The sequence below is a fragment of the Camelus ferus genome, chromosome 3 (genome assembly GCF_009834535.1).
Source record: "Camelus ferus isolate YT-003-E chromosome 3, BCGSAC_Cfer_1.0, whole genome shotgun sequence".
NCBI lineage: Eukaryota > Metazoa > Chordata > Mammalia > Artiodactyla > Camelidae > Camelus > Camelus ferus.
Genome location: NC_045698.1, coordinates 83278194 through 83302478, shown reverse-complemented (window position 1 = coordinate 83302478; position 24285 = coordinate 83278194). Strand labels below are relative to the sequence as shown.

At 37.0% G+C, this 24285-nt stretch overlaps 1 protein-coding gene across 8 annotated transcripts in view; it reads right to left on the bottom strand.

Moving 5' to 3' along the window:
* Positions 1–24285, bottom strand: part of PRR16 (proline rich 16) — a 318375-nt gene that overhangs the window by 73927 nt on the left and 220163 nt on the right. For 6 of the 8 annotated variants that reach the window (XR_004318663.1, XR_004318661.1, XR_004318665.1 and 3 more), the window contains exons 2-3: positions 19537–20441; positions 18437–18549 (exon numbers count right to left, since the gene is read on the bottom strand). Coding sequence is in view for 1 of the 8 variants with exons in the window: in XM_032476571.1 (XP_032332462.1) it covers positions 19686–20441 (756 nt within the window). In the remaining 7 variants the exon portion in view is untranslated. Of the gene's footprint in view, positions 1–18436; positions 18550–19077; positions 20442–24285 lie in introns of those variants that run through there. The other 2 variants (XR_004318662.1, XM_032476571.1) reach the window with 2 other exon arrangements.

Below are 24285 nucleotides of genomic sequence, written 5' to 3'. Positions count from 1 at the left end.
AAGCAGAAACCATTCTCACCTAACAAATGCACGTGGAAGATGGGGATTTTTTTTTTTTAAGGAACTTGACTCAATCTGTGACATTAGTTTCTGTTATTAGAACATTTCCACAAATAGAATATTGGGACTATGCAAATTACTTCTCTTATAACTGCCATGTTATTTTTCTAGTCTCACCTAGAACTGGGGACGTGTGTTTCATGAGACAACACTGGCTTTTTTGGTTGCTGTTGTACAACGTGTCTCAAATCACAGTACTATTTGCAAATGGATTTAATGAGCATAAAAATGTTCCCATCAGCTACAAACCCAAATGTCATATATCTACTCTCTCCTTTTATGATTATAATTACAAGAGAAAAATTGAAAAAGGCAACGAATTTTCTGTTACTTATGTGACAGTGTAATTGACAATTACCTTGATGGAGTTAATTTATTGAGTGATGTTTAATATACCAAAACAAAAGCTCAGAATAAAATACTTCCTACAATCCATATGGCATCACATACAGTCAAACTAATGGAGCCAACATGACTCCATTTATAGCATCATGATCATCTATCATCATGGTCTTTATGACTCTGATCAATCAAACTCACCAGGTCTGAAATTTAAAAAAATCTAAGCTATAATGAAGCTTTAGATTTCACTTCATACACGCTGATTCCAAGAAAAGCACATAACATAATATCTCATTTGAAAATTAAAACTATGACTGAAGCAGCAATAAAACTCTCTAAATCACAATTTGTCAAAACAATGCACTGAAAAATTGAAAACCACGACATTCTTTAAACTGTAATCATAATCACATAGCATTAATATTTATTCTCTGGTCTTCTCCTTGTATCTGTGGTATCTCCATTTTCTCCTCTCAATCTAAAATCATATGCCCCTTTCAGTGCTTTATTCATAATCCCCGTAACATCTCACATACACTTCTATTAGAGGTACACACTGGGGTACTGTTTACAATCCTTTATTATCTTATTAGTTTCCCACACTAGACTGGTCCTGCAGGGCCAGGACCTAGGTTAATTTGTAATACTCATTGCCTATCCAAGGCTGAATCCATATACGTAATTCCTTGATAGCACTGAGTCCTGACTGCATCCTAGATGTACCCCTACATACTGTGTAGTCCAGGAGAGAGCACTAGCTTTCCTGATCCAGAGCAAACCACCGATTGTAGCTAAACACTATAATTCTCTTCTATTTCTAGTGATTGTTTTAGGCATAGCTGTTAGACACAATGCTGCCCAATGAGAAAAGAGGGGAAGCCTTTTGGGTGGCTCCTGGAAAAGATTTCCTAAGCCGTTAAAAAGTCAAGAAGGAGTTGACCACTGTCCTTCCTTGGAGACTTACATGTCTGTATGAGTTGTCTGCAACTGCAGAATGGACTTGGCAACCATGAAGGGAGTTTTCCAGAGACATCAAGGACAGAAAAAGCTTGGCTTTTTGCTGGTATCATTTAACTGCTGAACCACCATCCCTGGAGTCCTGTGTCTTCATGGTACGAAAGCTAATGGATTTTTTTTTTTTTTTAATTAAGCCTGATGGATTGGAGTTCTCTGATATCCATGGTCAATGTCTCCTATGTAAGTAGAATTTTCCACTTTACCAAGTAAGCCCTCAAATACGTTAAATGAATAATAAACTCTAGTTTTACTGTAGAATGTGAACATAAACAGAAAATTTAGCAAAAACAAAAATAATGTTTTGCATCAGAGAATTATTTTATAAGATTTCTGAAATAGCACCTTCAAAAGGAATTTTCAATCACTATGGTTCTAGCAAGTGTAATGTTTTATAAAGATAATCAGTTGCATTTATCTTCTGTCTGATTAACAATACATTTGTAGACTAGGGAGGGAAAAAAGCAGAATATTCAATATCTATCACTTCAGATTTTTAGTACTGGATGTAAGGCTTAAGTTAGATGTAAAAAGCAAATCTCAGTATTTCTATCTCGATTTGTATATTAAAGGATAAAACATTAAAAGTCATTTTTAAGGTTTCCTCTCTGACATTCAAATTTAATAACTACTCTTTTGACTCTACAGAGTATGGCTCAATTTTCAAATAAAGAGCCCAGAGTCATGGAGAGCACGTAATGAGAGAAGATATTACACCAAGCTCTTCACAAAGGAAATATCACACACAACTCATATCAGGCCCTTTTCTTTTAAGTCAAATGCCATCAGCTTTCTAGATTATTACCAAGCAAGAAGAGCGAGCTGTATATGTGAAAGAGAGCACTGCAATCTCGTTTGCAGCCAGTGACTAAGTGGAAGATTGAAAATACACAGGTGTAAGAAACAGCTTTGTGATTTCTATGCAAATCTATCCCACATGAGTTTATTAATCAAATCATTATTTTTGTCAGGTTACCCATGAGTTCCTCAGAAGTTTTCAAAAATAAGTCATGAAAGATAACCAAAACAAACAAACAAACAAACAAAAACCTCAGGAAGAATGATTTAACCAGAAATAAACTATACCCAAATACAATATGCCCCTTAAAAACCATTTTTCCTCCAGCTAAAAATATAAACAAGAATAAGTCAATAGTTACAACTCCCTTATTTTACATGAAAAGTGAAGGAGATAAGGAATACTTACGCTTAAAGTGTTCATACCTTCTGATCTAAATGAAAGTTATTCGAAATTATTAGTGAAGAAAAACTATCTTTAGTATGACATTCATCACTGATCAGAATAATTAAGATTAAGATAGATTACGATTAAGATAATTAAGATTAAAATAATTGTCAAGCCATGACTGGGTGAAATGGTTGCAGAATTTATTGTTAGACTGTTTAAGTTCACTGATAAAACGAATCATGCTCAACTCCCTCCTTTCAGCTCTCAGCACACTGGTGCAGACAAAATTCTCAGGAATCATGATTCATTCACACAGTCACACATTCTAAGTATTCAACCAACGACCTAGTATTGCACATTACATCCATTCCAGGAATTATGCCAGCACTGGTGATACAAGGAAGAGCAGATGCAGTTTTGTCTTCAAGGAATTATAGCTGGTGATGCAGTTAGGGAAGGAAGAACAACACAAAATACCGTAAAGAAGTTGCTCTGTGTAGGTGTCTGATGGTGTTTATAGAGTAGATAGATGAATCCGTGGCTTATTTTTGGCAATGGAAATATACAAAAAACTAACAAGTATTAAGGATAAAAATAGTAGAACTCACTTAGATTCAAAGGACAAGAGGAAGTCGGTGAGGCTGCCTGAGAGGACCAGTCATGGAGGTGGGAAGACAGATCCTGGCTGGTCCAGGGAAGGAGAAGGGTTTGGAAGGAAGTGGGCAAAGAAGGGGCCTGACAAATATTTGCTGAGTGAATGCAGCAAGTGTGTGGGAGAAGATGATGACTGAGAAAAGGGGCCCAGACTTTCCCATTTGTGCTTGATATTTCTTCATGTTGGAATAGTTCTGGAGCTGCTTTTTCACTAGGCTCTCCTATTTTGCTTTTTCTGTTGAAAATTTGTGACGGGCAGATGAGAGGCATTGGGGCAAACTTCTCAAAAATAGTGCATTTTCTGGAATATCCACTGAACAACAAAAGGAAAACTATCAAGCAGTGTCTTTTGCTTTTAGTACATACCTCCATTTTCACCTGCTTTTCCTTTCTCTTGTTCTTTATGATGGCAAGAAAAACATGATAGCACAAAATGATGTACTATTAGCTCAGAAATGAAACTGCGTCTCATGGTGATAAAGCGTTTGTTAATATACAATATTCCTAAATAGAAATCATGTTCAACAGTATATGAAGTACTATCATAAATAAGAATATTTTGACTTCGGAATGCATCTGGGACACATTCACTTACAGCTTGCTTATCACTCAGTTATGTCATAAATCAAATATATCTGTGTGGGTGTTTATATATTTTTCATTGAATTGCAACAGATGTAAACATCAAAACTGAAACCAGTGCAACTCCCACAGTGCATTGTGTCGTTCACAAACAGGCCTATAATTGATCCTAAAGGCAGGGCATGCAGGATTCAAAGTCTCACAAGGTTGCTGCTTACAGATCAGACTTGGGAAACCAATTCAGTTTCTATACCTCCCACCCCAAGTCACATCTGGCAAAAAGTAAAATACATTTTGCTCAGAAGACTAAATCAGTTCCAATTACATATTTCACTTTCTATACTTCTATATTTGGTTTTAATAAAAATTCTAACCAGTTGCTCAATGTTAATCACTGACTATAACAGTAACATATACCATTTACTTCTACGAACACTTCTTTTCATGAACTTAATATTGCTATTAAATAGGATATTACAGACTTATGTAGCACAAAGAAGAAACTGATTACCTGAACAAAACAAGACATTAAGTCAAAGAACTGTCCTTTTTAATTGTTTTCTAATCATAAGAGGCCAATTATGTAAATCAAATCCTTGCAGTACTAGTAAGATTCATGGATCTTGGAAATGTATTAAAATTTTGGCCAAAGAGCAGTTTTCTGACATAACCTGGACTTTGATATAGAAAACATTACTTACTAAGGTCAAAGTGGATTCAAGTGCTTTTATATCAACCTAACTATATTCATATTTATTAATTGTAGTATTATATATTTAAATGCTACAAATAACTTTCATTGTACCCATATTCTATGAATTCAACCTTTAATCTCCAAACTGTATCACATCCAAAACAAAGGATGTGTTATAAAACAAGACAGTTTCATAACAGAGAGCAAACTGCTGACTAGAAGCCCCAGGTTCAGACACTCCGTGGAGCTGTGAGAAGCTGAGCAACTCACTTAGTGCCTTTTGGACTCAAGATTTTTAATTTGAAATACCAATGGCTTAATTATCTGAGTTTTAAGTTCAAAAATTCAAAGATTTCCTAAGATTCTGAATTCCCAATTCCCATTTATACATTATCACTGAGTTTATATTCCAGTGGAAAGAAACAGATGAAAACAAGCAAACGAGTGAAATAACTGTAGTTGTGAGAGGCAGAAAAAGGCTCCCCAAAGACGTCTACAACCCAGTCTCAGGAATCGATGACTATGTCAGGTTACATGGAAAAGGGAAATTAAGGCTGCAGATGAAATAAAAGTTGCTAATCACCTGACCCTGATATGTGAAATCGTTCTAGATTATCCAGGTGGGCCCAATATAATCACCAGAGTCTACTAAATGTGGAAGAGGAAGGCAGAAGAACCAGTCAAAGTAGTACCACACGAGAAAAACTCAACAGGCCATTCCTGGCTTTAAAGACAGAGAAAGGGCCATGACTCAAGGAATGTAGACTGCCTCTAAAAGTTAAAAAGGCTGGACAATTCTCCTCTAGAGTCTCCAGAAAGGAACACATCCCTGTGAACTCCTTGATTTTAGTCCAGTGAAACCTATTACAGATTCCTGACTCCTAGAACTGTAAGATACTACATTTGGGTTAAGTCACTGTTTGTGGTAATGCATTACAGCAGCAATAGAAAACTAATACAGCAGTAATAAATGCTAAGAAAACATCTGCATTCATGAGACGAGCATACCTGGGGTAAAGCGAGTGAGCTACTATGCACGTGGTAGTCCAGGCTACTTGGGAATTTTAAAATCTTTCTCATGTTAATGTGTTTAGGAGGTCCATGTGCTTTGCTGCTGGTCATATGTCCCCCATTGTAAGTATTTTTTTCCCATTGGATATATATGGGCAGAGTAACCTAGGGATCATGAGATTTTCAGTAACTGAAAATAATTCTGAGACTCCCATAATGATTCCTCCAAAATAATACATAAAAAAGACTCTTTGCAAAATCAAGTCAATGAATTTAATTATATGCTTATAAAATGTACCATTATTGCTAAATTCGGTCATCTTTATGTATTATATATGTATAATCTATTACATTTGAAAAAATATACTCTCTTGGCAAAAATTCATGTGTTTATGATTATGTAGTTTATATGATTATGAAGACATTATAGACAACTGTCAATCAGATCAGTTAACTGTAGCCAAATCATTTCAAAAAGAAATTCTAAACACCCATCCCAACTTTTAATGATAAGGTGTGTCTAATGTAGGATGGGGGAGTATTTTAATGGATGTGATGTTATGTGGGAAGGATCTCTGGAGGTTGAGCATCTTGAATCCCTGAGAGTCTTCAAAGGGCCCTGCTCACCACTTCCTATTGACTTTCTTTTACACAAACACTCAACTTCTTTTAACTTATCATCCTGTTCTCTGATTACAGTTGAGTTTTTGACTCCCTGTCCAGTCACTGCTTAGAAATAAGACAGAATGTGACTTGCCTTCTCTTTGCATCGAGGCATCACTGAATGGACTTGAACCACTTCTATCCTGGCCCTCCGATACATGTCTCACCAAATTCCATTTATGACTTACTTTCCTCTTTTGGAATTCCATGAAGAAAAGCAGTCTAGGGCAATAATATACTTAACTTGAAGTTAAGAGTCCTGGGTTCATGTTTAATGGATAATTGGGCTCAGATTATCTCTAAATCCTAAAACATCTATTTCTATGCCTTCTAGAGTTACAAGAATATTGAGCCATGCTTACCAACTGGGGGCTAACAGAAAGCCCCACCTTTAGGACTTCCTGTAGCCCCAGCTTCTCCAGGAAAGATCAAAACTATGTGGAATTTGGAGGCAGATGGGCTAGTAAGTGAGGATTACACTGAGATATGGATCCAAGTAAGTGATATTCCAGTGCCCTATCCCCTGTACAATTTATCAAGTTGTAGTCTTTTACTTTTGGAAACTTTATTCTTCCTAAAAGTTGAGGAATTCTGTAGTCCATTTGGGACAAATGGCTGAAAGAATAAAGCAATAGAAGGAAATACAAATTGTAAGTGTTCCTTATTTTCCTTCCAAAATATAGACTGGAAAAACCCCACTATCATGACAGAAAAAAGTATCCTTGTTTCAAGACATCTGTGATATTACTGAATTGATATTTGTTTCTAGAAGGATAAACATTTCATAAATTCAAAGCCCACAAGTGTATCAACTTATAACAAACCACTGTGAATTTGAAAACAAACCATCACTAAAACTAATGCTGTTTAAATCAGGCCATTGTCCTGGTTTTGAAATCGCAAACTAAGATCACAGGGCTTTATTTGGATTTGGGTGATTAATAAAAATTGTTTATTTTCAGTATAAATTTTTCCAGGTAGAAATTATCATCACACACAAGATCAGATGTAATTATAAATTGTAAAGGGAATGCTAAAGACTAAAAATAAAGGCAGAAGATACTTTGAGTAGGCAAGGATAATATTCTTCCCTGAAAAATCTCACTGCAAGTATCAGCATTATTTGCAGAAGATCAGCTAAAAATGGCCTGAAGATACCATTATAACTAAATGCTGATTTAAAATAATATGTTTGATAATGCCCACACATCTTCTTTAATTTTGCTTTTTCTCTTAAAAATGCATGTACATTTAGTTTAATTCTGGTCTCCTTTTGAAGGAGATATGCTCCCATACTAATCCTTCTAGTGTTGACAATTCTTGATAATGGCTCCTTGTACATTGTAAGATCACAAGTGCCTCCTTTATCTTTCCATTTTCTTTTCTCTATAACAACAGCAGTTTTAGCTTTTCCTGTCTGAGGTTCACCAGAACATTGGCATATTCAAGAAAAGATGTTTTAAGATAATTCCATTCAAGGTATCCTCAGGAAATCATTTCCTGACAATTAAATTCTGACCAGGAGCTCATGAGTGCAATTGTAAAAGAGAATGACCCTTTTGATAGAAGAAAAATGAGTAATCACCATCCTATTGAAAAACCGAAATAACTGACAGACATGACAGAACATTGATTGACATTTTCTAGCTATTGATACATTCACTATCAAAAAAAAAAGTCTTTGTCTTTCATACATCCTAAGATTAAAAGCAAGGAATGATCAACACTGACCATGTTTCATACAGTAAGTGCATTGCTGGTTAAGGTGAAGGATTAACCGTGGCAGTTACTAAATTCAAGAAGAGATTTTGCTAAGGGATAAGAGATGTCTTTACTATCACCAGAAACCCTGAAAAAATAGATGGCTGTCATTTGATAAATAAAAAGAATGAAGACTAAAATTATTACAGTAAAAAACAGTAAACATTTTCACAGAGGCTGATTCTGTGCAGAGAAACTTTTACATTTTCTTCCATTCTTAGAAACTAAAACTGATCAGTAACAAGTTGCGTCAATGATTTGTAATCTACCATATCAATTTGAACCTGGTAATGCTTTCCCAGGTGCCAACCTCAATTCTGATGTGCAACAGAATTGCCTTTTATCCTTCAGAGCCTCTGAAATTTTTAATATCTTGTTTCTCTAAAGATTTTAATGAAATAAAGTCTCTTTATTAATAGTTGAAGTTATTTTCCTTTAACTTTTCTTTTTTTCTTTTTCCCCTTATCAAACATAGTGCCTTGACTCATAAGTATTACAAACAAATGATTTTCATTTGAGGGAAAAATGGAAATTTCCTCCAGCTGTTTCACAAATATCCTAAGAGCATCATTTGCAGCCTGTATGAAACCTTTATTAAAAGGAAAGAGCATACCAGGCAGGCAGATTAGATGGCTATTGTCTTAAAGCTGTATCTGCTTTTGAGTCAGTGAAATAGTCAGATTGTTGAAAACTATAGAACATATGGCATACAATAGTTTTAAATGAACAAAACTTTATCAGAGATAATCCTTTCCTTAAAAAAGCCGGAGAGCTTTAGGAAAATAATTAAGAACTCACTTTTTGAAACTTCTTATGTGGCCAGTATTCTCCCGTCATCTGGGATTTTTACAAGGCTGAAGTGTGCAGGAAAGTTCACAGGTTTTGCAGAAGATCAGAATTATGGTCAAGTCACACGTCTGTCACTTAATAGCTGGGAGACCCAAGGTAAATAAGCTTAATCTCTCCAAGCCTCAGTGACTTAGTAACAAGGGAATAATCGGCCCATTTCCAGGATTCAAGATCAGAACAGAAACTTTGCTTTCCCCAGCACTATCCACTCCGAATCTATAAGTATCTTTTCCCCATCTCCACCGCCTTCCCTGGTGTTGGTTTCCTCTCCCTCTTTTTGAAAAAGCCGTTTTCCTAGGAAGTTTAGAAAGGAGTGTAAGAACCTATGTTAATATATTAGCTTCTGGGTTTGAACTTTGACATTGAAGGAAAAACAACCCACAATCCTGTTTGCTTATATAAGCCCAGATGCAGCGTTAGTATCTAACTCAATACAGAAAAGTTCCCAAGATACTTTAAGGCAATATATACTACCAGACCCAACTCCATTCCTCTCTTGTTTAAAGGACCAGTGTGCATTAGCTGCTGTTTATATCGGCCCATAGTTTGTAAGAAATCCAGAATAGTTTCCCTCATTTCACGGATTAGGAACTTTATGAGGGCTAACCTTTATAACAGTAAACTAACTAAATGTCACACTTTTTAACTATCAATAAGGAAACTCTCAAACACACTGAACCCAAGATATAAAAACAGTCTTTTCAAATTTCACTCCAATCTCCCCAAGCATTGCAAGGAAAGATCCATTAAATGAGAGCAATAGCAAAAGCTATGTGACTAGGGAAAGGTGATCAATAAAACACTTACACCTGATTGTGCGTTCCATGAGGTCGGTCACCAAAGATGCATTGAGGCCACAGCTGATCTTTATCAAACTGATTTTATCAAGAACAACAGACCATCCTATAGTCAGTTCACATGACAGGCACTCTACTGAAAATAAAACACCATGAGGCTTCGGTTCTCTAGGCTGAGGATATAAATTTGATGTAAATGATGAACATAACCATGGAAAAATAATTAGAATTTTCTCATCAGGAAGAAATCTCATGCAACTTGTACATGTATTCCAGTAAGTGGAGACAGGTTTAGGGTGGCTGAAGGAGAAAGCCATCTATACAATTCCAGTCGCAAACTGTATTCACCTCGTTTATCTTTGAATCTGGCACTGTGGTCCTTGCCAGCTGACAGTGCTTGTTCGTGTCCCCATCCACACCACTGTAGTGATGTGGACAGAGCTTAGGATAAGATGGCTCTTAAAATGCACGCAGTCAAAAGAGGAAATATAAACCTAACTAAAAGCCGCATCCTCGTGGGAATATTTAAACATCATGCCTGATTCAGAAATCCCTTTTATCAGCTATCTGCATCCCTGGGAGGAAAAAGGGCTTTTTCCTACATTGTTGTCAAAGGAGAGCATATCTTCAAACTAAAAAAAAAGTCAAATAAAAGAGTAGTATGCTACATAACCTTAGTCTAAATAGTAAAATGTGCAACCAAACCTTCACGTATTATTAAGTGCATAGCCTTCATTTTATTCCACTGTATTCAGCTCTATTTTTATGTACAAGATTTTAATTTCTTTCTTTCTTTATTTCAATTTTCTTTTCACATCCCTTCCTTTTTTTTTGCACAGCACTTTCTATGTGATCACACTTTACATTATTAGCTCAAATTTTCTTGCTTATTTCTCCTTCTCTGCCAAGGTTCTGATCCTCACACACCAACATGTAGCAATCTGTCTTCTGCTTGTTTTAAATTAATAGGAATAAATTTTTTATCAAGTGAGGAAACTTATATTTCTGTACATGGATCTGCATGAGTTGCTTTGTCCTCCTAAGAGGTCAATTTTCTAACCCATTAAGTGAAGGGATTGGATTTAACTATTGTGAATTTCTTCTACTCTAATATCCTATGGATTTTTTGCTAGTGAGAGTAGATGGTAAATACCCTTGTATAATGTTAATTTAAGAAATAATATTCATATTAAATTCATATTTATTTAACTACTAGTTAAGATATTTTTTCCATATGCATTTTCAAGTTTTGTTTTTACCCATGTTTTACCCACTTTACCACCACAGTGGGTTTTTTTTTTTTACATTAAATTTTATTTTATTTGTTAGGAAAGGAATCAGATAAATAGTTGAAATCAACAGAGCATGATTTACAAAACCTACTCTCTTGTAATAGAGAGGAGAAGTTATTCCAGGCTGGGGCCACATGTTCAAGGGAAGGCGCAGCAATAGGAACTGAATAGGGCACAGCAGCGGGTCAGTCCTTTAGACTCCTTGGCTGGAGCAGTCTGATTAGTGTTGAACTCCCCAGAGTGGGCCCTTGTAAAAGCAGCCTTAGAAGAGTTTTCGCTAGAAATGCCATGCCCAGAGTTCAGAATTTTAAATAGCAGATTATTCTGAGCCTTCAAAATTTCTGGATTGAAATGAGAAAATGAAAGGAAAATTTCTCTGTTGGATATCTGCAGAATGGACTGGAAGTGCAGGCAAACGTTTGAGTGACAAGCATGTGGCAATGTAATGTCAGAATTTAGGGGATAAAAGCCTCTCTGAGGATAGTGTGATTGGGAATGGTGTTACTACAAAAAACAAAAAAGACTTGGCAAAAAATTCAAATTATTTGGATAAAAGGAACAAGGGAGATGCAGAAGTTAAATCCGACTGAGAACTGGAGCTTTGATGATCAGAAGATCTTTGGCAAGTCATATAGAGGAGCTATTTTTAATATTAATTCTCTGTATTACAAATAATAAATCCACTCAGAAAATGACATCTTAAAAAACAAAAAACAAACCCAGAACATCAGTACTGTATTTCAAATATCAAGCAAAAAGCAGTCATTATTTGATACAACTATGAAGTTTTGAAGAAAGAGGTAAAATAAATCCAAATATTCAGGTTTTGTCTGAAAGAGTGGTTTGAGTTATTAGAAAATAATACTTTCAGATCATAATTTTGGACTGTTATTAGCAATATTAATTTACTTACACTTAAGCCACAAATCACTGTGATCAAAAAGCTTCAGTTCTTAGTCCTTTTGAAAGGTACCTCACTGAAACATATACTCAAGCATATCACAGCCTTTGTTTAAAGCAAAATAATAGTTAATGCTTTGGCAACTTTTAATAATATCACTGACAAATGATGTTTTTAACCACAAACACAAACATTCCTTTTTTAAACAAAATCTTGATGATTTAATTCCTTATTTGAACAAACATTTTTAGGAGATTTATAAAGGCCTAGAGGCATTAGACTTTATTAGCTTGACAAATTATATCCTAAATGAATTTACTCATGTGCTATTAAGTATTATCATAAATAATTAAAATTAAGCTACACTTGTCAAAACAGTTTAATAAACTGTGCTCTCTGTTGTAGTCACCTAGAATTTCTGTCATGTTCATTTTCTGACTAATTCACAAAATCTTTTAAATCAATGAGAGTTCTACATATGAACTGGCAAAGTTCTAAGAAAATCATTAGGCTTAATAATAGTAACTAAAAAACTATGTAAAATAATTACTTTATAAATGAGATGAATAAATATCATTAGCATCAACCTAGGCATACACAAATCAATTCACCAGATTAACGAGGAACATGGGCAAGAAATACCATAAACTGATGACAATGAGCTGCATTTTATGAGGTTTTCCTGTTAGCGAAGTACTTTCACATTCATTAAATCCTTAGGGCCTTATAACGACAAGTTGGAAGGTGGTATCCTTTAGAGGAGGAACAGAGATAAAAAAAGGTCAGGACACTGCATGGTAGTAGGGAATGGTTAATGTACCAGTGTTGCTACAGTAGAAACACAGTGTTTGAAACCTGGCACTTTGGGGAACAAGTACCCTGTGGAAGTACAGACAAACTAAGGTAGGGGAAGTGCACGACATTTCTATTTTTGTGACCACAAGAGAGACATGAGCCGAAAAATAGTGGGAGTTTGAGCAAATAAACAAAGCAGAAGTCATGCCTGAACTGCACTGTGTGTGACGCACTGTGTCAGCAGAGCTCTCTTCCCATGCAAATAATACAATGGAACTGAAAACAAGTCACGGAGTAAACAGTACTTAGCTACCCTGCCGTACACAGGCTTCTTAGTTCCAGCCTAGAGGGTGCTATAAGGAGGAGTGGGAGGTGTTTCTGACATATGCAAAACATAAGGTGGAACCATTTGGCGACTGTGCCTATTCAATTGCTCCAAAGGTTACAGACTTGCTGACTCCTGAAGCTGCTTATCTGCATTGCAGATCCTTTGTAACAGAGGATTTGGTGAGCCCAGAAAATGCAAGGGGAGGACAGTGACTCAGGAACACTGTTAGCTAGAGAACAGTGGCACCATTATCTTCATCTTAAAGCAAGCTCAGGCCAGATCAAGCACTCTGACCAAGAACACGTGAGAGATGAGAAAATTGAGACTCAAATCCAGGACTTCTCATTTCAAACTTACACTTTTATCCTAATATACTGCCCTCTAAATTCATATTATAAATACACATGTCATAATTTACTTTATCAATGGCAAATTTCTGTAGTAGAGTTTCATTTTTTTTTTTGACTACTCTGGATAAGTACGTGTCGTCAGATAAGGTTTTATCTATCCTTATAGGGATAATTATTCATATAGTAACCTAATTTACTGAAAACATCTTCACTCGGAAATTTAACTAAAGAAAATCTAGTATGCAATTCTCAAACACTTAACTAAAAACATAGGTTGGTGTGTAGCCTCAGATAGAATTCAAATATGGTAGCTAAAGGCTGTGATAAAATTCACCCCTCACCTTCAGTGAATGTTGTCAATTCCCTCCACTACATTTTTAGCAAGTCAGATTCATTTCTTTTCTCCATCTTTGTTTAAACTAAGATGATATCTATAATTTACCGTGAGATTAAAACAAATATCAAGCAATATGAAAAGGAAAGAAAGGAGGCCTATAACATATTCAAATTATATACATACCAAAAAAAAAAAAAAAACTCTTTTGGGAACCATGGTAGGCATAACTGGTACTCACCCATGTGCAGATCTCCTTCTTTTCCCTGAGGGGACTGTGGGAAGGGCCATGTGACTTTTGGCCAATGACATGAACAAAGGCTGAGGAAAAAGCACGGTAAAATTCTCCAGTCTCCCAATCCTCCATTGTGGGTTCTGGAGGAGGACACAAGGCCAGGTGGTAGAGGCACGCATTCCACACAGCCTTTATTGCTGAATGAGGGACACCTGCCCTGGAGAGTCTCCTGGACTCACAGTAAGCTTAGGGTGAGCAGGAAATAACTCGGATGCCTCTGAGAAACCGGAGTTGTTTGCTACCACATCTTGACTTATACAGAAATAGACATTAAAAAAAAAAATTTCTTCCAAAACCTCTTCAAGCACGTTTCAGTGAAATGACTGTAAGCTCTACAGATGACCTGGGCATTAGGCAGGGGTCGTGCTTTGGGCAGTTCCGAAAGGCAGTGGAGAGAACAGGGGCTGTGGAAGCTGCCTGCCTGCCTTACAGTCCTGGCTTGACCACTTCCCGGCTCTTTGACCTTGAGTGGCAGGTCTCAGTGACAATTTCCTCATTTGTAAAATGTAGATAATAATAGTGTGCAAAACACTGGGTGTTAGGAGGGAAAAATGATGCTATGAAGGAAACATAACACATTCAAACACATAGAAGACTGTGTGGCACAAAGCAAGCCCTTGGTAAGGGTTAGATCTCTTGTATGGTCAACATCATCTCTAACCTACCCACGGGCACACACTGTTTCATTTCACTGATTCAAAATTCCCTTTGGTGGTTAGGAGAATTGACAACTACATTAACAAGTAGTGGAAAAATCATATCTATAATAACAAAAGGATGGAAAAGCTTTTACTCACGTTCTAATGCACTGGTTCTTCAGTGGTTCCACAGAGTGGATCTATTGCTATTTTTAGCTGTAGGGGTCAATGTTAAATAGAGGAAACTCAAAGATGAAATACCAGTAATGGAAGCAACACAGTTAGTGTCAAATGACATTAATACTGTGAAATCAGAACTTCTGAGGAAAAAAAATCCAAAATAATAGACAGCCTTTGAACTTGAGGGAAAAAAATGGAAAGGTGAAGCCTCTGGTATAATACATGAGAAAATGAGGCTTGCATTATTCAACAGCTCATTCATGTTTCACGCTTGCTAAATTGCCTGAAATCCCTTCACATTCTGCAAAGATCAAACATATTAAGAATGTCAAAATAACATTAGGTAACCCCTTTCAACCGTCAAAATAACTCCTCAGAAAAAAGGAAAGATCTGCAAAGTTCAGGGCTATGAAGAACACAATTAAATGGTGATGTTGTGGGGAACAAATTACGGGATGCCATGCTGACACGAAAATGCCAAGCAGGAACTCAAGGGGTCAGTTTTGGCAAAAAACTGAAACTGAGGTCCTGGATTTCTTCAGTTTGTAAATCAGGATAATATCTATTTCATGCATCATATGAGCCTTAGAAAAACTAATGTATGTAAAGTTTCAGAAAGCAGTCAAAAATATTAGTTTACCTGTCTTTCATCACTCTAGAAGTCATAAATCATAAGCAATATTTCCTAAGTATTTTCCCTTGGCCTTCACTTAATTCTATATCCCACGTCGATTTAACTACATTTTCAAGAGAGGGTTACTTGCAGAGCTTCTTTATGATCCACTTTAGTTTTTTTCCAAAAAGAGCAGAATGATAAATTCAAGTGCCTTCAACGAAATGACACCCTACATAATTGATCCTCCACGAAGACATGGCTAATGCGGTTTTATGTTCACACTGCTGCCGGCCCTAATGATAGCATCTCACCTGTCATTATTTCAGTATCAGGGGACTGAATGATTCTAAAGCTCCAAAACATTTAATCTGAAAATTTGAATCCCGTGTCCTGGTTCCACATTGACCCAGAAAATGTCGTGTGATTTTGCAATCATGTCTAGTAATTGCCAGATTCTGTGCATTCTGCCTAACTATGTGATGTGGAATTTTAATGCTCATAAATCATTTCCTCACTTAGAAATCGTAAGTACGTACCAATGCATATTACAATGCAATCTTTTGCTACAAATCTGAGTGTACATGATAGCAGAATGTGCTACCAGCCGAGAATCTAGGGAAAGAAACTGAATCAGGACAATTTACAAGACTTGCCATTACGTTAACGCCTATACTCCACAAGAAAAAAGTTCAGTCAAGGCAGGGATTCATGACTTGATTACACCATTCCAAGTGCAATTACATGTGGAACTACTCAAGCTTTTCTTCACGGAGCATCCAAAAAGAGCTATAATTAGAACCTGTAGATACAAGGTCTTGCATAGTTTCAGAGGCTGTGTGTAGCTACTGCTCTTGGTCCTGTTAAAAGCAACGACTGATCCGTCCAAAGGAAGCCATATAATACAGTGCCTTATTCCTTTATTCATTAAATACTCTGATGCAGGCATAACTCAAACACAAGCTTTTTTAGGTTAATTAAACCACTTCAGTTAATAGCAGACTTTTTTTTTTTCCATAGGCTATTATTAAACTAATGAGAGGAGGTATGAACGTAACATTAAATTGAAGACTGGGAAATTTCTCTTGCATGCCCTGTGCTTTTGAGCAGATGTTTTATATTTAGCTTAAGCATGGCCTAAAAATTATCAGTTTTATTTCCTTTTATAACTGCTATAGCTACTGAGAGATGGGAGATAACTTTGGGCAAGTTTTAGTCACTTTTTACCTTTCATCAGTGGAGATACAATAACCTTTCATCACAAAAAATGGGACAATCTGTGTTTAAATTAATAGGACAAAATCTTTCCTATTCCAGTTTAATTCACGGCCACCATGTTTTTTGAACCATAGGCTCCCTTTCACTGTGAGTGGATGTCGTCATAAGCAGTACGACTATTTTACATTTTGTAGGAACATCACCATCAAAGGAGGATGGAGGCCAGCTCTTAGGTACTCTCTATGTGTGAATAAAAGAATTAAAATCATATTGCCAGAAAACAACCTGCCTTTAAGGATCTGATAAAAAGCATTTCTGCCTTGGTATCTTCAGGAAAAGGACAGACAGACTGTGCTTTATGATGGTTAAACGAACCTTGTGCAGAGCTTGCACTTCAGAATTTTAATTTTGAAAGTAATGCCGGCTGATGACAAAAACTGCACTGCTACTTATGATACTTTAATTACAAGTTTCCGAGCAAATATTATGACACTCTATGTTAATTGCTTTCCATGTTTTACAAGTTTATGTATATTTACATACATGACTAGGTTCCACTGAACGTTGCAAAATTATCAATTGGGCCAAAAAAACCTATTGGCCCAATATATTCCATACATTAGAGAAAACAAAAAAAGTAACATATGGAGCAAATAAAATTTTAAAAAGTCCCAACACTGCTGTAATCTAACATTTAATGTTGACTATGTAATAAACAAACTGTAATAAGAGAAGAAGGTCAATAACTGTAACTTTTTAGGTGGGGATTTAACTCAGCTTTACAGGCCCACAGTTACGTATAAATATGTTAAAAAGAAAAGGTGTTGTGGTTTTGGCATATGTCAGTAATCAAACATAAAAAGATGGTCTTCCCTGGGGTAGCTTTTTCTCTACCTTGAGGAAGAGAGAGAGATTTGAACCTCAGAGGTTGTGTCTAGGCATCTGGCTCAAATGTCCTTATTCAACCAGCTTAGATGGCCCAGCTTACTCAGCTTGCTTTATTGCAAATGAGTTATCTGCTTTGTGGATGATCTGGGTTGTTAGTAAGCTCTACCTTGACATCCAGATTGGATCCCAGACATTGACAAGGGACAAAGTCTCAAACTATTAGGTAATTATTAGTTCACAGTAACTGGCTGTGAAAGGAAGGTGGGCCAAAGGGAGAAAACTGTATGTCTTCTAACATCGTTTATAATATCAAAACTTCTTACACTGGATGGATATTTGAAAGGAAGTAATTATTTAAATCAAGAAAAGTGATGAGATCCCGAGTTTGTTTATAACAAGCCTAAATGAATGCATTAAAATGTTGAGAATATACATATTATTTTGGTATTCAATGAGTCAATTACTTATCTACCTGGCTCATATTTATTAAACATAGTGATATATAGTTAATACATTTTAGATTAGGGCCTTTCTTGATTACTGGTCTTATGTTTTGTAACTTTCTGACAAGTTGGATATATTCTGCCTTGCATTATCATCAAGTCCAACACACACAGAACAAAAATCATGCTGAGTAAATTTTCAACATGATGTCTCTATTTTTTTTACTTGTTTGATTGTTTCTTTAAAAAATAAACCTATTTTTCCTTATGGCATCATGCCTAAAATATATTAGCATCTTTTACTAAGAAGTTGTTTAAAAACAGCATACCAAATTATGATAATATAGCTTGAAAAAGGCAAAAAGGAAATACAATTGAAAACTAACTTCCTGTAGCAGTGAAAATTAAAGTTTTGAGATTGAAAGCCAAATGTTCAAAAATATTACAGGACTCTTTTTTTTAAGATGCAGAATAATCACATCTCCACCAAAGATGACTCCCTCTACTCCTGCCACTTCAGGAACACATTTTGCTCAGGCACGCACCTGTCATCACGATTCTAAGGCAGTCGACTCATTTCTAACTCCAGGGCAAATCATATGATCGGTCCAAATCATGGTAGTTAAGAAGTGAACTTTTGTCCATTGGTAAGTGTGATCTAAGATGGCAAATGAAAGTAAAGAGAAACACATTTATCGGATATTAGGAAGAAAGGTTTTCCTCTCTTCCTTCTATAGAATAACAAAGAACTCTGGCATATTTCAGCTCTGAGGGGAATCAGCTTAAGGCTAATGCTAAAAACGTCCATTTCAGCAGCATCTTTATTTTCCCCTAGGATTCTCCATAAATGGGGGATCCCTCCAAGAGGCAGAGAGCTTGCTGATGCAGGAGGCAAGTTATCCTACTGCCCAATGTACGTGTTTATGGTGTGTTCTGGGGGCATGCTGACTGTGGGGAGGGTCTGAAGGGGTTGGGTGCAATAGATCATACTTGAGGTACCAAAATGGAAGTACATAACATGAAAATGTGTACAGTTCTATTTAGAACTTCGATTATGAACTTAAATTGGAAAAATTCTGACATAAACTCAGTGTGATCTCCAAACTCTGTCAAAGCTGCTATCCATTTTGATGAATATTAACATGGGATTAAATGAACCATTGCTTCATTTTAATTCTGAGGAACGTTTGGTTTTACCATTATTTACTGTTGTTTATTGACATACGATATTTGCACAGACCAAAATCTTTCATTACATAGACAGGTGAACATATAAGCATAATTGTATAGTATAGAAAATAAACTTTCTGGTCCTTAGCATTTAGTAATGCAAAACTAGTGACAAACATCTTTAGAAAAAAATAATAAAATAGTCCTTTGGTATTAAAATTTCTTATTAAAAAGCATTAGGTCAAAGTGAAGAGTATGGCATGCTATTAATGCATAGATGAGTTAGGCATGAATAAAATGAATCTAATCCCACCTTTCAGAGTAAATCAAAATATTTGAAATCTATAGGTCACAGTTTGTCACAGGTCAACTGAGAACACAATATATTCAGCTTTTTCATTATTCTGTGGTTTTTGATGATGCAACTTTTTAAACAACGTATACCCAGGATATAAACAACATACTGCATACTTACCAGGTGATTTTTATGCCACTTTGCTGAATGCAGGATAAATATATTTGGGCTTTTTATTGCTTGAGTAGAAAGTGCTCATTACTTATTATTTTATGTTTATAATATAGAAATTAAAAAAAAAAGAAAAAGTTTTTTTTAAATGGCATATATCACACTGTTGTAGTGGTAGATTTCCTCAAGATCGTCTTCTGCGGTTTTGGTGCGGTGGGAGGAGGCACAGTTGCAGGTCTGAGAGGGGGGAAGCTGTTACTGTGGCTTATTCCCAGCCCCCCATTTTCTACTGGGAAAGGAGGGAGATGTGAGGGCGGAGGGTGGGGAGGGCCTTGGGGAGGGAGCTTTCCTGGCGGGTGGACGGGCTCGGTGTGTAAGTGGACCTCCCTGTTTCTGATGTTATACCGGGTGTCACAGTCAGGGCAATAGCCATGGTACTGCACTTTTTCATTAAACCGAACTCGTTCCCGCGGCCCTGCTTGGGGGCACCTGTCTTTTTCAGGTCTATGCATCAGAGCCTGCACCGGAGCCTTGTCCAAGCGACTGCTGGGTTTGCAGCAGATGTCTCCGTTTGGAATTTTGTTTGGTGCCCCTGGGAAGCCTCCATTTCGCAGAAGGGTGCCGTTGGTCTTGACCGGATTGACAGCGGGCACCACCCGTTGGGGGTCTTCACACTTCACAGGTGTCAGCCGCGGAGGAGGTGGCGGAGGGTTGGGCTTTCTCAGGACCGTGAGGATAGCAGATGGGTGGGCTGGGGGTTTAATGAGAGGGGCATTGGCCTGCACTTTGATCTTCTCTATGCTGGAGGCTGTCGTGCCGCTGGAGCTACTATTGAGGGTGTCCGTTTTGGAGCTGTCGGTCATCTCATCCTCCAGCTGTAGGTCAGAGGTCAGGGTATCAATTTGGTCAACCACCTGATGGACAGGACAAGAGAATGGTGTTGAAAAATGACCTGAAGCAAAATATACTTCAAATAGTGTCCTCCTGTCTAGCTGTAATCTGCTGTGGGAGACTGAACTAATACTGAATTGTGTATTCCACTGTTCTCAATGTTTTCATTTAATGACTTTACAGAATACTACCAGAGAACTGCCAACTGTTTGATAACATAATGATTTCATATGTGTAGAATATGATCTACTATTTTTTTTTTGGTGGGGGAGGTAATTAGGTTTCATTTTTGTTTATTTTTTTGATGGAGGTACTGGGGATAGAACCCCATACCTCATGCACACTAGGCATACACACTACTCCCAGAGACCATGCATTTGTCCTCATTCTTTGTCTCTTTTCCTGGGGTCTCTCATGTGGGAGACTGAGGGCAGGCAGAGGCTGGAAAGGGTCCCTCTGGGCACACAGGCACAAAACCCCACCCATTTCCAGACACTTCTTTCTTACAAAACATTAAGTCTAAAGCACTAGGTGAATGGCAAGAAACCTTCTAACCTCTTAAGACACAGGCAATGATCTCCTGCTCCTAGGGCAGAAGCAAAAGCTGTCTGACCTTGGGGGAGGACGCAGAAAATTCTTTTGGTCACAGGAACTTATACTACAGATGTCTCTTGTCACTTGGGGGAGGGATCCAAGCCATGGCCACTCAAGATCTGCTACAGACGTGAGGCAGAGGCAGGAAATCAATTAAGACCAGCAGAGCCATCACACATGATGGAGGTTCAACCCCAAGTGAATACAGGAAAATTGGATGGAAGCATTTCAGGCAATGACATTCTAAGGCAAGTTGGGTAAGGTCACTGGGGAGTCATGAGTTAAGGAATCTGGCATCTCCCAAAACAGGCTTACCTTAGTGTCTCTGCCCAGTTCAGTTACTGTCTGGGGGAACCTTGTGGGAAACATGGCCTCAGGTCAAATGCTCAAGTTCAGAGCACAGCAGTGGGACCCTCAATCGTTCATAGTCCCTGTAGTCAGAGATCTTGGAGGCCATTCTCATCGGTTGATTTCAAGTGAGTAAATGCATATATGAGGACTGAAAAGTTATGGATTACTTTGAAAATAATTTATTTTTATATGGAGAGTCCCTTCATCTCATGTTTCTATATGTAGACTTCTCCATCCTCTCTTGCTCAAGTCTAAGTTTAACTGTGAAGTTGGTTCTTTGACACATGCTGGCAAGATTGGGCTCAACATGAAAACGTCGTAACCAATAAGTAGTTAAGAGGATAGAGAGATCTGACTTCTTCCACACGAGCATCTTAAGTGACTGGTTCATGCTAATACCAGGAAAGCTCAGCTTTCAATTTTAGCTCCTAAACCCATTCACTTCTCTCTGTTTTCATTTCTTTGACCCTGGTCTGAGCCACCATTACTTACCATATGAGCCACCTAGAGTCACCTTCCTTTCTCTCTCATTTTTGTAGTCTCAGGGACCTTTTTAAAATAGAATTACACTGTTGTCACTCCCTGCTTAAAACCTGTCAATGCCTGTTCATTTCTCCTGTGAGAATATCAATTCTTAACATGGTCTCCAAGGTTCTGTATAGTCACACTCAGTGTGGTACTGATAAGTGTTTAATAACTAGTTTAAAAATAACTGGGAGTGTAAGTGAGTCCTGATTTGAAGGGTTTGCCAATTTTCACGGTGAAAATTCCCACTCAGGTTGATTTCAAGTAAGTAAATGCAATATGACCAAATGTGAGATTGGGAAAAAAATGTTCAGTAGCTCATCATTATAAAGTGTTTCTACCACACCAGTAGAATAGACATAAACTCAGGAGCATAAATAAATAGTAAAATATAATAAAATAATTAAGAATGATAAGGAGTAATTACAAAACCTTTATTTTTAATGTAATTTATTTAATTAGGTTTATATACTTTTGTTTTCAATAATAGTTATTTTATATCTGGCTCATAAGATTCCTGAAAATAAAATAATTGACAATTTTAGCTAGTACAAGCCAGCACATTGCTGTCTCTCACTCCTAAATAGCCCTTATACTCAACTCTAATAAAGTTCCCTTTTCCTTTCTGTTCTCAAACCTCTCTGGTTTTCTTTTTGACTCTCATAATTGCCATTCTGCTTCCTGCCCAGGACATCTGCACATACTAATCTGTCTTCTTAAAATGCTCTGACCTCTCTTCTTTGTCTGATTAACTCCTATTTATTGTTAAAAACAGTAACTCAGGAGACACTCAAGAAGTAAACCTTCTCAATCTTACTGCAATTTCCCTTAGGTCAAGTTAATTGGTTAAACATTCGAAAGGAAAATCATTTTCTTCATTCAAAGCATTCACTTTTTTAAACCGTATGTTCAGTAGTAGTGGAGCATCGGAATAATGTTTCCTCTCTAGATCTCCATCTCACTGAGACTGGGGACCTTATTTGTTTCTACTATTGGATCTTAAAGTCCTAATGTGAATGGCATTCAACATGGACCCAACAAATACTTGTTAAATAAATTCACTGAGGATTATTTCTTTGGTTCAACTGTGAGAAAAGCATTTTCTTTCCTATTTGATTTTTGAAGTGATAACTGCCCAATTATTCTAGAATACCATGGGGGAAAAAGGATTTATCCATACATGATCCAGAGTACATAGCACATTTTCTAGCTCTAGGCCAGAAAACTGGGAGGACAGCTAAAGAACACGAGAGACAGAAAGCCATCTTGGTTCCTGGGTACCGTGTACTATTTAACCTGGAGAGGTTATCTACCCTAAGTCTTTTATCATATTAAGTACCTGCAGCAAAGGAGAGCAAGCTGGTCTACTGGGAGGATAGAGAAACTAATTTTCGGAAATAAGTTAAGTACTGGCTGGCTCCCTGATGGTTCAATAATTCCTGGCTGGTTTAAGTCCCTACAGTGTTTCCTGAGTGCCTAAAAATGTCAACAGAATTAAAAACAAACAAAACCAGAAACAAACAAAATACTGTCCTCATGGAGCAGGGACTCTAGTGGACGGAGCTGACATTAACTAGCTCCTCAAACAAATAACTGTAAAAGCACAAGTGTCCTAGGTGCTTTAAGTGAGAGATACAAGCTGTGATAAGAGGAGAATTAAGACCACATCCAAACAGTGGGTGCAGCCTTCCTGAAGGATGAGTTGCAACGAACTGGGAGAATAGGAGAGATTCTAGAAGGCCCCTCAGGAAATAGCCTGATCAAGGTCTTCTGAAAGAAGAGAGCACCCACTGGGGGTGGGTGGATGGTATAGAGCTTGGCAGTAGAGCACATGCCCAGCATGCACGAGGTTCTTGGTTCAATTCCTAGTATCTTCATTAAAAAGAAAAAAAAAGATGTAAATTTGAAGAAAAAAATAGGAGAGCACTGAGTGTGAGCAGTTTAAAGAAGACTTTTTTTTTCGCTGAAGGACACCGTGAGAGATAAGGCTGGAGAGGCAGGTAGCAGCTAGAATGTGAGAGTCCTTGTTACACTGTGTTGAAAAACCACATACTTTAAAAAATGAGTTCCAGAAATGAAAGAAGCAACATTCAAAAAACCAATGAATTCAGTTTTTCAGAAGTGAAGCATCATCTAATTAAAAAAGTACACAGAGTTTCAAACAGGAAAACAAGCAAATCCCCAACCACACACAATATAGTTAAAACAAAGAACACTGGAAAGTAATGATGAAAGTTTTACAACAAAAAAGGAACATGAAATATTTATACAGTAGCAAAAATTAGACTGACAGAAGATTTTCACACAAGCAACAGAAGCCTGAAGGAAATTTAGAAATAGGTTTCATATTGAAAGGAAGTAATGGAAATGGAATATAGTTTAACTCTTCTGTAAAAG